Source organism: Borostomias antarcticus, assembly GCF_949987555.1.
Source record: "Borostomias antarcticus genome assembly, chromosome: 8".
NCBI classification, from domain to species: Eukaryota; Metazoa; Chordata; class Actinopteri; order Stomiiformes; family Stomiidae; genus Borostomias; species Borostomias antarcticus.
In genome coordinates this window covers 6,133,446-6,148,445 of record NC_140241.1, presented here as the reverse complement: position 1 = coordinate 6,148,445, position 15,000 = coordinate 6,133,446, and the positions used below count along the sequence as shown (strand labels likewise).

General features: G+C 48.6%; 1 protein-coding gene across 1 annotated transcript in view; it reads right to left on the bottom strand.

Annotated features, from left to right (window-relative positions):
- Positions 1-5,244: 5,244 nt before the first annotated feature.
- The window catches only part of nbeal2 (neurobeachin-like 2), a 39,874-nt gene continuing 30,118 nt past the window's right edge, over positions 5,245-15,000 (bottom strand). Inside the window, 21 exon segments of the mRNA XM_084441567.1 lie at positions 5,245-5,381; positions 5,636-5,771; positions 5,920-6,068; positions 6,195-6,356; positions 6,492-6,608; positions 9,542-9,636; positions 9,877-10,049; positions 10,766-10,875; positions 10,985-11,071; positions 11,203-11,316; positions 11,740-11,837; positions 11,942-12,059; positions 12,614-12,723; positions 12,907-13,037; positions 13,291-13,431; positions 13,640-13,764; positions 13,910-14,005; positions 14,070-14,113; positions 14,116-14,221; positions 14,400-14,533; positions 14,680-14,837. Of these exon segments, the coding sequence (XP_084297693.1) occupies positions 5,262-5,381; positions 5,636-5,771; positions 5,920-6,068; positions 6,195-6,356; positions 6,492-6,608; positions 9,542-9,636; positions 9,877-10,049; positions 10,766-10,875; positions 10,985-11,071; positions 11,203-11,316; positions 11,740-11,837; positions 11,942-12,059; positions 12,614-12,723; positions 12,907-13,037; positions 13,291-13,431; positions 13,640-13,764; positions 13,910-14,005; positions 14,070-14,113; positions 14,116-14,221; positions 14,400-14,533; positions 14,680-14,837 (2,524 nt within the window). The 3' untranslated portion in view covers positions 5,245-5,261.

The window sequence follows — 15,000 nt, the reverse complement described above, 5'->3', positions numbered from 1 at the left end:
AGAACTCCGCACTAGTCTCTCCCTTCCAGACTTCAGCCGGCGACGAATCACTGTTACAATGTTCCAACAATAAGAACTACGTTCTTAAACACAAGTATCACACCTGAATCGCCAGACAGCATAAAACATCGACCGTTGAAAAGTAGCCTAATCAGGCGCTGCCTTAAAGTTGCCAAAGCTGGAAAAGAAATGCGAGAACGCTCCGGAGGACCGCGCTCTGTTAACGGAGCAGTTCGTCCGAGGATATGAGCGCTCCGAATGACAGCTAGTCCAATGATTTCTCTCTTCAGAAAACGCTTGGTATGAAAGTAGCCTGTATGTCAGGGAAAACTTTGAAAATGATTTGCCTTCAATAACGAATGACTACTAGATGCTTTGTTTCATTTCCCAGTCCTAAAAGTCCTTGTTGGCATGTTCCCAATCCTCAGAAAGATGTGCAAATGTTGGCCCCAAGTTTTTCTGGCGCTTATAGTCCCCCCCCGCCTCCTGCGTCTTCCCACCTCTAGAGACTCTCAATGCGCGGCGTGATTGGCTGAGGCACAGAGGCAATAAACATATTGAAGTGATATTCAAATATATAAGCAACTTGATACATTCTAGCATACACTCGCACCTCCCTTGTTCTCTGTAAAGCGCATTGTGTTGCCTCTGGGTATCAAATGCGCTATACAAATAAAGCTTTGATTGATTTGATTGATTGATTGAAGAACAGAATAATTGTGTGCTACATTTGAGTGTGGTTGGCTTGCATTTTGAAGAGCTGTTTCTTGCATTTCTGAAATCCTTTATGCACCCTGAAAGATCATGTTTTCTGTGTTTTACCTCATATAGCTGTTTCTTAGGACACACTAGCGTACATTTCGCCAATGAATCATCAATATTTACCATAACGATAAAGCATGGCGATTTTGAGCTATTTGTAGATGCATTAATATTAAGTATAAGAATCAGAAGCCACGATTTATGCAAATGATTGGATTGGAAAGATTGGGTAGATCTCAAAGTTCATGTTTGATCTCAATTCAAAGGATTTTAAAACAAACATTGGGGGAATTACACACCTTGTAAATCCAGGAGAATGCACCACATGTGGCCTGGTCACTTCAGAGGAAAACAAATGGGAAGACTCTCAGACACAATAGCAGTGCCACTTCAAAGCCTGCTGAGGGGACAGACCCCCCCCCCCCACACACACACACACACATACACACACACACACCCACACACGCACGCACGCACGCACGCACACACACACACACACCACAAATAAAAACTATACATGCACATTTGAAGAAAGGGAAGTAAGAAATCATAAATTAGATTGGGGGGGCGGGGGGGTGGGGTTGAGATCATTCCATTCACATTTTATTTTTGATTCATTGACAAACCTGCTTGTGTTTGCCCTAATGGATCCCCAGAGTAGTCATTTACTATAAACAAAGATCGCATAAATGCTGCAACAATCTCGCTCTTTGCACTGTTCTGCCTCATCCCTGCACCCCGTCCAAAGTTGTCTTGTTGTTATGCACCACGACCGAAAGCAAATTCCTAGTAGGCCTACGTTGAAAAACCGCATGGCAATAAAACAAATTCTCATTCAGAATGTAACGTGCGGAGCTAGACTATCTCACCCATCACACCCTGCATTCATCTCTTTCCCCTCCCGTCATCCCTAAAGAGCTCTTTCTCTCTCTCTCTCTCCCTCTCCCTCTCTCTCTCTCTCCATCTCTCTCTCTCCCTCTCTCTCTCTCCTTCTCTCAAACACTACCATCGTGTTGTTCCTTGACATGATGCTGGTGACAAATTGTGTTGGTGATGCTATACTGACTGTATACGTGTATGGCCTTAGTGATTATCATGTGTCTACTGTCTATACTATGGTTTTAGTGATTATCATGTGTCTATTCTGACTGTATACTTGTATGGCTTTAGTGATTATCATGTGTCTATTCTGACTGTATACTTGTATGGCTTTAGTGATTATCATGTGTATATACGTGTGTTGTTTTCTTTCAATTAAATCAAAAGTTGAAGTTGAGTTGAAGTTGTTCTGATGAACCATTCTAAGCCATTCCCTCCACTGAAAAAGGGCCTTTTGTAGTTCAGTTAACATCCTCATTACAACAATAAAAAGCCTGGATATTGTGTTCAGTGGTCGAGGCTTCTCTGGTCATGTGAAGGTGAGAAATAGCGATGCAGTGTAAGGTAGTAATAAAAACCATGATCTTGTCATTCTCCAGCCAAGAAGAGAGTTGGGAGGGGAAGGGGGAGAGCCGAGGTCAGTGTGGGGGACTCTTTTGAGGGTTGTTGTGGTTCTTGGCAGCAACTTGCTTGGACAACGTCAAGATTGCGGGACCACATGATAGGCTCTCCTCACAAGCAGACCTCCTCCTCTCAGTCTCCCAGGGTCCCCTCAGGACTGGGGAGGAGGAGGAGGAGGAGGAGGAGAGGAGAGGGGGGAGGTCAGGGGGAGATAGCTACCGTCTACAACCCAGAGCAAGGTGTCAACCCCTCCTCCCATTGTTAACAGAGTCACATCAGACGCAGAATAGCTGCTATATCACCCCACCGTCTCTCTCCACTTCCCTCGTCCTCTGCCCATTTTATCGCCCCCCCCCCACCCCCCACCCTCTCACCCCCCTTCCTCTGTGACATGCTGAATTGTACCCCTGGAGGTGTTTATGGGGAGGCTGACAGGATGTTCGGCCCACCAGGAGATCAAAGCCTTCTCTTTAAGGAAATGTAGAGCTGCTGTGACCTTTTCAACTCCAGTAGGGTCCTTACAGAGAGACGAGAGTGGGAGTATGTTGGAGAGCCTCCACTGCACTGGAGAGAAGTAGAGTCCATGCTCTGTTTTCTACATTTAAACATCTCCATGGTCTGGGCTGTGGTTGACAGAATAGAATGTCTCTAAATTTAGCAATTTGTCTATAATTGTCAACTTTTTCCATTGGCAATTGAATCATTCGGTCAATTAAATATCTTCTTCTCAGCAAGGCTGAGCTGAATCTACCCAAGAATGGGGCCGCAAACTTTAAACTTGCTATAGCTTGTCATAATTGCAATGACGGGACGGAAGATAGAGAGACAGGCAGTTAAAAAAAAAGCGTGTATTTTCAACAAAGAACAATAAAAGGACCAAAACAGTGGTTACAAAGGAGAGGAGTAGGTTCAAAATCAAGGCAGCGCTGGTCCTCCGTAAGGCTTCAGTTGGACTGTGCAGGTTTCAGACAGTTGTACATGTTTACAGTGGTAGTGTCCTGGGGGTTGGAGACTGAGGTGAGCGGTCAGCCAGGAGGAGGGAACTGAAAACACGTCAACGTTACTGCATCATTCAGTGAAAACATTATACATTCATTGTTTTGTATGATAAAATACACAAGTGTTACACAAGCAGTTATCATGAAAACAACATAAAAAACTGAAAACTGTTAACTATGTATACATAGTCAGGTGGGCCTGTAAAAATAATACAGCAAGTAGGCTTTTACATTGCCACAGGCCGCTTTAGACACCTTTTTAATAAGATCCTGCCCCAACCAAAATTACTGCCATATAATTATACTAGAACGTTTGTGCATGAACCAATTAATATGACTCTGCTCTATGAAACACATACATGCAGTAGGTGCAGAAAACCTAGAGAAAACTATATATTTTTATGTTCTCTTTTCTCCTTAATTCCCTCTACAGAGACATGTAGGCTGGCAGGCACTATTTTGTTGGTACTGTATTGCATTTGCCCAATAGTTCCCTTTGTTGGTCTCCCTTCATGATAGCGCATGACAATAAACTCTCTCTGACCACACTACAGGGGCCGACAGGAAGTACATTCCTCTGCTCAGAGACTTTCCACTCATGTGTTTCACAGACACCATCTCTTCAAAAGGTTTCAGTGCTTCAGAAATAATACAACAGCAGTACAAACTCTACACAGCGAGTGAGAGACACAGATATTCATCTGACCAATGAAGTACAAATGACAGTGCATCTCCAAAGTCAAGCAGTTTTGGTGGAAAGGACAATGAGAACACGTTGTGAAACATAATTTACAGCAGCAAGTGTGATGGAGTGAGAACACAGACAAAGCTAGGGGCTAAAGAAGAAGAAAAGATTATCAGCGCAGTCGAGATACTAGCTAACTGCCATTCAGTGTGTGTACGGTTCATGTCGAAGACACTGAACGCAAAACGCACCTCAGTTCCGAATAAGTGATCAATAAAAATAATACAAGCAATACATTTTCAGTAGCATGAGAAGAACAAACCGCCCTGATGAGGACATACAATAGTTATTTACATGTCATAAAACAAGGCTATCATCTGTCCTGTGTTAGGCAACAGAGGGTGGAGCCGACTCCCCCTCGGCCAAGAATGACTCCATCCCAGCTTCACAGCCAGGCAAGAAACTAGAAATATATACCTCTGGCAATAAAACAGTTATTGCTCTGTCTTTTGAGCATTGCATACAGGCACACATAAATGTACACTCAGTTCTGGATACGAGTTGCCCCTGGATGTTTATCTCAGTTCAGATTAGCATCTTCAAATCTTGACCTTAACCATTAGTGGGAGGAACAAACACTGACCCAAGATCAGTGCACTGAAGCAACTTTACCCACTGCATACATACTTGTACACAGAGAAAGCCAGCCCTCTTGTGGCAGACACTGGTACTGCAGAGTAGAAATCTCAAGCAACATTCTTTTTTTTTTTCTTTTTTTTTTTTCAAGTTTCAAGGAGTTTTTAAAAGAAGCCAAACCACTGGCCTTGGACTAATCTAATAAAAAGAGTAAAGGGAGGCAGTTCCACTCATGATGAAAGAGGCGGGAGGTGGGAGCACGCAGAGTTCACAGAATTCTTCTCTCCTACTGCTCTGTGTGAGTGTGTCTGAGCCATAGTGAGTCACTGGGCCTGGATAGTGACTCTCTAGACCAACCACAATGCATTGCTTTCAGAGTCAGAGGACTGAAGTCAATTAAAACGAGGCCTCCTCTTTGTCTGCATAGACATTCTTTGGAATGGAAAACAGTAGAAAACCCACCTGACAAAAAATGCAGTAAAATAGTCTTTTCCCTTTTGTAGAAAAAAGTGCTTGGTTTATAGTTGCTCTCTCAGAGAGCTCAGTGATTCGGGTCCGGAGCCGAGCCGGGCTCGGGGCGGATGGGAGAGGCAGTCGGGGGGGTGGGGGGGGGGGGGGGGAGCAGGTGAGCGAGTCCAGTGGATCTCCCCTGGCACCTGAACCCACCCCACGTCCGTCGTTCAGGGCCACTCTCTCTTCCCGGCGTTCTCCGTGGGGTTGTACTCCGTCTCTCCGGAGGACACCTGGGAGATGCGGCGCGTGGAGCCCCACAGTCGACGGGAGAACTGCCCCGACCGCACCTGAGAGAGGGGGAGAGAGAGAGAGAGAGAGAGAGAGGGAGAGAGAGAGAGAGAGAGAGAGAGAGAGAGAGAGAGAGGGAGAGAGAGAGAGAGAGAGAGAGAGAGAGAGAGGGGTTAAAGGGCACCGCGCTGGAGAATGGACCGCTGAGAGAGATGCAAAACAAAGGATATAGCAGGAGATCCTTGCTGTTATCCGAATTAACTCAGACAATGATAGCCCCCCCCTCGCCACACAAGACTCCCCCAGGTCCTACCTCCTCTGGTTTCCCTGCCCCCACCACTATGAGCTTGCCGTCCTCTAGGCCCACCAGGATGTGGCTGCTCTCCTTGGTCACGTACACACTCCTCACCGCCACCTTCAGCGCCAGGGGCGTCACCACCAGCTGCAGACTGACAACAGCAACACAGTGGGGAGAGTTAACACAGTTGTGGGGGCGTTTATGGACTCGCGCACCCGGTCCAACTGGGCAGCAGTAGAGAGATTAGCTGGGGGGGGGGGGGCGGAGTCGCTATGAGACGGCGGCGCGTCCCCCCTCACCTGAACAGGTCTCGGATGTGGAGGTTCCCGAGGGCGGTGCCCAGGATGACGTAGTCGGGCACCAGGTGGAGAGCCGTCACCTGCTCCTCCAGGACGACGGAGGACAACAAGCGGCCGTTCACCGAGTACACGTGGAGGGAATACTTCTCCTTCGGCGCGACAGAGAGACGACAGAGAGACGACAGAGAAAAGAGAGGGTCGGCTACATGCACAGACGGAAACCACAGGTTTATAAGGGTGTGTGTGTGTGTGTGTGTGTGCGGTGGTCTACGTACCTTTCCCACAGCGCAGCCCCCCAGGGCAGTCTGGGCCACGATGTGCCCCTCCATGCCCACCTGCAGCTCAGAGATGTGGGCGGTCAAGCCGCTCTCTCCAGGGGGCCGTAGGGTACGCAGGAACTGACCCCGCCGGATGCCGTGCACTACCACAGTGCCATCCTGAGGGAGGGAGGGGCACGATGGAGAGATGACTTTTGAGACCAACTACACACACCTGCCATTTTGTTATCGGCTCATGCGTTGTGGAACTTCCCTCCCCACCCCATCACCCCCTCACCCTTCTTGACCACTCACCTTTGACCCCGACACGGCCATGTCCAGCTCGGTGCTGATGGCCACACAAGTGATCTCCTGGTCGTGTCCGCAGAAGACCTGCACCGGACGAGGAGACAGGCCGCTGGAGAACCCACCCTGAGAGAAGAGAGGGGGGGTGTTCCACACGGTTAGTACGCAGAACCTCATACCTCAACATGACGTCTGTGGCCATGACGTCCGTGGAACCGTGGTTCATCCCTCAGTGGCCGAATGCGCTGTCCAAGGCGGAGGGCTCGTTTTTTGCGTGCCCCCGGTTCTGGGGCGGCTGCTGGTGGCCTGGCTCTTGAATGTTTATTCGGACAAATTTACGCGCTGGTGTGAAGTAAGATATCGCTCCCGAGTCCGGCTCGGTTGAGACGATTTTAGAATTTCTTCAACACCTGATGGGTCATGGTGATGGGTTAGCGGCATCCACTATCAAAGTGTATGCATGCTCTATTTCCACGTGTCATGGAGGGGTTTGCCAAAACTACGGTTTTTGGGCGTCCCGTGATTAAACGTTTCCTGACCAGCGTGCACCATCTTCGCCCAGTGCGTCAACCTTTGGGATTTGCTCTTGGTTCTGAACGCACTACGTGGAGCGCCGTTTGAACCAAGGGAGCAAGTCTCTCTCAAGAGGCTCTCTGTGAAGACCGCGCTGCTCCTTGCACTGACATCGGGCAGGCGGGTCAGCGATCTGAGAGCGCTGACAGTTGCTCTCATCACGGGTGATGGGGCGCAAAGCTGTTTTGAGCACGGATCCATCTTTCGTTCCGAAAGTGGCCCGGGGCGCATTTAGTTTGCAGGATTGGGAGCTGACAGCCTTCTATCCTCCGCCTCATGCTAGCGAGGAAGAGGCTCACTTACATTTATTGTGTCCTGTGCGTGCGCTGACTTGTTATGTTCAGCGCACAGCTGCGGTCCAAACTACCCCCAGTTGTTGGTATGTCACGGCCCGGGGAAGGTTGGTTCACCGCTTTACAGCTCACTATTCTGGCCCCCGGGTCAAACTGTTTTTTTGCTTCCCTCTGGAATATGTAGGGGTGGGACCTATGCCCACCCTCCCATTGCTCTCTGTAAAGCGCATTGTGTTGCCGCCTCTGTGTATGAAATGCGCTATATAAATAAAGTTTGATTTGATTTGATTTGATAAACAGTGTCTCTCCCACTGGATTTGTGAGGGCATCTCCAGGTCTTATGAGACTGGGGGTCGCCCTCTGTCTGGGGCTGTTGGGGCACACTCTACGAGGGGCGTGGCCACGTCGGTTGCCCTGTTCAATGGTGTGTCTATTGAGGACATTTGCGCGGCGACGATTTGGTCGTCTCCGTCTCCTTTTGTCCGTTATTATCTTTTATCCATGTCCTCTGTCTCTGTGGCGTGGTCTGTGTCAGGAACAGCCGCCAGCAGGAGTCAGCGGTAGACATGATGTCCCAGGGCGGGACATCATTTGTCGGCAATCCTGACGAAGTTTGTGCTTGTGAATAAATATTAGGGTGTATGAATGTTTTTAAGAATACGCCAACTGTCTGTCCATGTCCTGCATGTTGTCACTCTAACATCACCATCAAGAGATGAATAGGCCTACTATTTTAAACCGTACAGCTGATATGGGAAAACATGATTTAGGATAGCTAATACACCTACAAACGGAGATGTCTGTTTTTGCAAATGAACCCCTCAAATATGTTGTACAGTTTAATCAGGAATAATACTCTGAAATCGGATCTGTAATCATTGAACAATAGGCAAGGAATTGGCTTGTTTTTGTGTGAGTCAATGATCAAAAATCAAAATAGGAATTGGATATGGAGTGTGGATTACTGGAAAAAAGACTTGTCCAAATGAGACACTTTTTCCTCCTGCTACTTCCTCCTCCTCCTGTAGTTTCCAAGTGTGACAGTTTTGTACTGCACAGTTTTGTACTTAGCTGTGTATTTTAATGATTTAGTCATGTGTGGGCTGATTTCATTGTCTAGGCTTGTATGTGTAGCTGCTACAACTCGTTTTATACAATCTATTTTTTACCAAGGTAAACTAGAGGGCTGTTACTAGCCCAGCAAAATCAACCAAAAAGTCAGGTTTATGCAACCCTGGCTGATCCATTCAGTGCAAGTCATCAGAGTGTATTGTGCTGTGTGATTGAGTCATTTAAGTCGGCTAAAGACACTGTTTTGATAACTAGCTGACTGTTACCTGCTAAGATTGTGCAAGTGTAACGTAGCACTCTCGTCTCTGTTGTGTTTCTGGTTTGTTTGACCCATGTTAAGGGCTTGTCCAGGGCTGGGCGTGAACCTGCAACCTTGTGAGTCGGATGTGCTAACAACTATGCCAAGAGAGATATCACTCTCGGCAGGGTCGTTAGCACATCCTTTATACTAGTGGAGTGAGTTTCACCAATCGTCCTCCTGCCTCGGATTACGACACTCCCCCCACGAGGGTTTCCTCATCAGAGGACTCACAATTCACTCGGTTACACAAGGCATATGTAGGCTACAACAAAGTTAACACTTCCAGTGTGAAGTAATTGGTAGCTTGATTAGTAAAGTATTCTTTGATTTTGAAACAGTAGCCGTATGTTGTTATTTCGGTTGTATGTTGTTATTTTTTATGGGTTTTCAGCAATGTGATACTTTTTAAGATAATATATGACTTGAATGAGATGTGAATTAAGACCTAGCCGATGTTGTTCAAGACAAGTGACAGAAGGGCGGGGGTTCGAGGGGCGTGGGGTGGGGGCCCGCCGGGGGGCAGGGTCGGGGGTCGGGAGATCTTGTTGACCTGGTCATTTTAAAAGTATTTAATCAATAATACTTTAATTTCAAAGATTCAAAGACAGATCATTAAAGGCTTGACATTTGTTATTTATGAGGCAGTATTAAGCACCACCATCACTGCTGCCACTGCCCCCACCCATGCACACCCTAGCCAACCCTGCTAACACAGGGTCCCCCCACATAACAAATCCCAATTTAACCCCTGATCAAGTCTATTTATCATGTCATTAGTAGGCTATCATATGTATAACATAAAATAATCTAATGTGACCTACCTGCTGTAGGACCTGCCACACAATGCAGGTTGTGTCCCTGGAGCCGGAGATGAGGTAGATACCGCAGAGGTCCAGAGCCAAGCAGGTCACCACATCTACAGGACAGACACACACACACACGCACACACACACACACACACACACACACACACACACACACACACACACACACACACACACACACACACAGGGACATAGGTGGTGGTTTGCGTAACGTCGTAACATCACGCCAGTCACCATCAAACATCATCACTATACTCAGTCCATCATCACCATCACCATCACCATCATCATCATCATCATCATCCTTCCGTCTCCGAGGGGCCGGGTCTCACCGATGTGCCGGCAGATCCTGCCTACCAGCTTGCCCTTGCCCAGCTGGGTGACGCGGAGGCTGCAGTCCCAGTGTCCCCCGCTGAAGAGCAGCCGCCCGTCGTTGGAGACCACCAGCACCTGGGCGCTGATCTCCACGCCTGGGGAGAAGGGCCCGCTCAGGAACCGCTGGGTCCTGGGGGGGGGAGAGGGAGAGAGAGAGAGAGAGAGAGAGAGAGAGGGGGAGAGAGAGCGAGAGAGACGGGGATGAAGGCAGGGTGGGATGGGTGAGATCGTCTAGCTCCACACGAATTTGCTTTCGGCCGTGGTGCATAACTAGGAGACCACATTGGACGGGGTGCGGGGATGAGACAGGACAGTGCAAAGAGCAAGATTGTTGCAGCATTTATGCAATCTGAAGAACTCGACAGTGCGTTCGGAAATGGTGAAATGGTGGAATGGTTCCGTGTGCTTGGGCAATGGGCCTTTTCAGAGAGTGAAAATAGGCTACAACAGCCAAACCGTCATTGTTTAGAACGTTCACATTTTCTGTCGCCCATAGACATATAATATGTTGCCCTTAGCAGCGGTGAATATTGCTTGTTGCCAGTGAATTATCAAGAAATAATTCACTGGTAGAATGTGCGATTGTCCAATCAGAATCAAGTATTTCAGAGAGCCGTGTAATAACTGTTGATAGTAAACTACTACTCTGAGGAGCCATTAGGCCAAACCCACGCAGGTTTATCAATGAATCAAAAATAAGACTAGCCGTGGGCCGCACCAGGTGATAGACAAGACCAGTGGTGTGTGGTCCTGATATGTTGTGTTGTGGTTGTGTGTGGTCTATGATCTGTGACAGCGTATGTGACGCTTCGCTACTCTTGGTTCACACTCTGAGGGGACACTCACTTGGGGTTGGCCACGGTGGGGTCCTTGGTGAAGCTGAAGTAGTTGACGATGTTCTTGTCGTACGGCAGCCAGCTGTGTGTCCCTATCAGGCCATTAGCACTCACCGTCACCTGGGAGGAGGGGTGAGAGAGAGAGAAGAGGGAGCAGCGTGAAGACATCCATCTTGGAAGTGCAGTTGAAACGGAAGAGGCTTTTCGCCGTTGAGTGGGCGGAGCTCACCAGAACATCCGAGCCCTGGATGATGAAAGAGCGGTTCTGGTTCTTGGGCACTACCGCCTGGACTAGGGGCAAACCGTCGCTCACCACCTGGAACACACACACACACACACACACACACACACACACACACACACACACAAAAGGTGAAGTGCATAATGAAGTGGAGCTTGCCATTACAAGTTTGTGGCGGTGATGACGAGAGGGGAAGGCGGTCTCACCTCTACAAAAGGCCTGAGTTTGTTGAGCTGCTCAAACAGGTTGGGGGTCAGCGTGTCCATGCGGGCCTGCCGTCTAGACGTGCTCTCTGCCGACATCCGAGCGGGGTGAGGCTCCTACAACCCACAAACACAAGCAGACGGTCAGTCACTCACAGACGCCCTACGGATACAGACACAGTTACGCTCACAGACACTATGATGCCAGCCAGTTATACACAAAGATCTGGTGAAAGAGCAGAAGCATTTGATAAACTCTTTCCACACAAGCTCAAACAGAGCAGCGGTAAATTGCGCAAGTGTTTAATTGTGCTCGGTAGCGGAGCGGGGTAGTAAATTGCGCGAGTGTTTAATTGTGCTCGGTAACAGAGCGGGGTAGTAAATTGCGCAAGTGTTTAATTGTGCTCGGTAGCGGAGCGGGGTAGTAAATTGCGTGAGTGTTTAATTGTGCTCGGTAGCGGAGGGGTAGTAAATTGCGCGAGTGTTTAATTGTGCTCGGTAGCGGAGCGGGGTAGTAAATTGCCGTGACGGGACTCAGACCTTGAGGAGCTGACAGGGCGTCTGGCCAAAGTTACTGATGATGCCTTCCAGGGCCTTGCGCTCCGTCTCGTTGGCTATGGCGTCCAGGTCCACAGCACCTACCGACACAGAGGGGTCACGGCGGGGTCAGAAGTCAGGGTCAGAGAGCAGACGGCAGGAGGAGACGGGAGGGGGCGCCGGAGGACGGGTGGAGTGCACTTACCCTCATAGGTGCAGTAGTAGAAGACGTTGAGAGCCTCCACCGCCTCTTCGCCCCTCTGCCTGTAGCCGAATATCAAGTCGATCCACTTGTGGAGGTTGTTAGACACATGCTCACATTCCTGAGGAAACACAGACAGACCCGCCACGGCCTCTATTACCTATCCGCTGTGTTGATCTTTCAAAGGTCCAGGATGCTAGTAGTTTGTTATTGATTATTGCATCATAAGCCCTGTTATAGGGTTAATTACAATCATATTCAACGGTCCATATAAACTTTTTGACAGGCTTTGCACTCTTGAGATATTACTACTCATTGCTCATGGCACAGCTACAGTATAGTACAGTACACAATGTATCTCTATGGGAATAGTTATGCCCACAGGCATCCATTATATGGCCAGCTGATGTTCCCTATGAGCATATATATGTCCACAGAGATCCATTGTGTACTTAGTTGTGCCATGAGCAATGAGCACTGATATCTCAAGAGTGCATAGTGTATATGACAGTAAATAACCCTATAACATGGCTCATGATGCTGAATACCAAACGAATCCTTTAATAGCTCTGGAACATTGTGCATTTGCCAAAAATGTTTATGTTTTTTTTTTTTTTTAAATGTGACCATGTGACTGATTGACTGCCCAGCACTGTGGCGCTCTGTGTGACTGACCAGAGCTTTCCTGTGTTTCCTGATGAAATCTTCGCGAGACGTGGCCCATCTTGGCAGCAGGACATCAGTCACAGTGTCCTGAGACATCTGCAAACTGCCCAGGTCAAAGCCTGGTGGAAACACACACACACACACACACACACAAAGAGTAAATCACATGCTCAAATACACGAAACATAAAGTATACGTGAGTGGGGAGGAGGAGGTTACCCATAAACATGGACTTGGGGTCAAATTCGTCATCTTGGCCCTGACTGTTTACGGCCTGGTCGGAGCGCCCGGCCGTAACTCACCGTTCATGTTCTGCAGGAACTCTGGGAAGTAGAAGAACTCTGGGATGAGCTCCTTGACGTCGGCGGGACTCTCCATGCGAGCCTGCCAGGCGGCCGCCACCGAGTGGAACTGCCTGTCCGCGCAGTCGAACCTGCTCGCCGAGACCAGGGTTACGGAGAACGCGTGACCTTCGGGCTTTTGAGCGCTAAGAACATTCAAACTTATGGTTTTCCTAATAATAATTACACGTCCTCACACACACACACACACACACACGTGCGCACACACGCGCTCGCACACACATACACACATACACACACACACACACACACACACACACACACACACACACACACACACACACACACACACACACACACACTGCCCCCGCCACGCTAGCCTACCGGCCGCTCTGCAGCTGGATGTGCAGGATGGTGAAGGGCTCCATGCGGATCATGTAGTGCATGACTCCGGCTGCGTTGGAGTAGTGTGTGCCGTAGTGGAACTTGTCGATGGTCCCCGTGGAGTCCTCAAAGCTCTCGTACCTGGAGACACGCAAGAAAAAAGGCATAAACAGTTCACAAAACGTATTAAAAACTCAGAGAAAAAGATCAGATACCCTATACTGTATAGATATACTATACTTAGTCTTAGTCTTAGTACATCCTGATTATGTACTGAATACTGTTGTAGATAGATATCCAGAATTGCAGGAATGGCGTTTAATCTGCAGGTGCGACAGTGCTTGCTTACTTCTCTCGGACATTCTGAGCGTGTTTAGGGTTCACTACTCCTATGGGCTTGGACAGGTCCCTGAACACCGCCGGGTCGTCCAGGTCTAGGATTGGGGAGGTGTAGTCACACAGAACCCAGGGAAACTGGACAGACGAGAGCCAATCACATTAGACTGAACAGAGGAACCAGGACACGTCGATGAAAACAGAACACCAACTAACTGAGGAAAGAGCTCAATCAGTTATAGTCTGAATAAAATGGGACTAACACATGTATGGGCTTACTTACCACGGGGTACTGGGAGAGGTCATTGTACGTTCGCCCCGAAATGGTGTTCAGTTGCATCAGATATTCAAAGTTTGAAATCTCCCTGCATACCCATTTCTATTGAAAAAAAACACACAAAAAAACGAGGTTCAATTCAACCATCAGTTTGCGTAGGACTGACCAGGGCGCTGTGTTTACAGGTGGTCAGCGGCTCGGATGAAGCACCTGTGTGAGTCCAGACGCCTTCAGCAGCTCCTGGGGAGAGCGGGAGCCAAAGTAGAAGAGGTTGGGGGGCCGCAGGCCCAGGATCCTAGAGTACACCATGTTCCGCACCTGGGGGTGTGTGTGGGGGGGAGGGGGAGACAGATAGTCTTTTTCAAAAATAAGTTAAATGCACAAAACACCATCATTACCGTCGGTTTCACAAAAGCCTCATGTCCTTCGGCAACGTTTAAATCGAGATTATGAGGCAAATCCCACATGAGTGGGGGCGTCTAGAGAGGAGAGGCACCTTCTTCTTGAAGTTGATGAAGTAGTGAGCCTGGTCTATGAAGAAGAGCTCCAGGGCTGACCTCCGTAGGTTGTAGCGTCTCAGATGAACCTCTCTCAGCTGAGACAGGGGCCTTTTGAAGTCAAACCCTATCCCTGAACGAACAGAAATGTGAAAACATGTTGCCGTTGGCAAACTGGAAAGAAGATGTTTTGTGTAAGCCTACAGTGTATTGAATCTAAACTAAACTGAAAGCTGATGTTGTTGGTTTGTTTGTTTGTTTGTCCTCAGTGTCCCTTACCCTCCTCTGTCTCCTCTTTCTCACTGCTGCCGTCGTAGAAGTAGAGGTGGTGTGTGGTGACCTCCAGACGACCCAGAACCACCGCCATGATGGTGATGAGCTCACACTCCTCCGACAACACCAGCTTCTCCTTCTGGCTCTCGTCCTCCCCCTCCACCCTGAAGAGGAGATACAGAGACCGTCTGGACCAGGAAACCTCCGGGCGCCTTTAACAAGTCCCCGTTTACCTAAGCTAACGATAGCCAAGCCAATGTATTTAATCTTCTTATTGCACTTTTTCACAGTATTCGCACCAGTCACTTTAGCTAAGTACTGTATGAC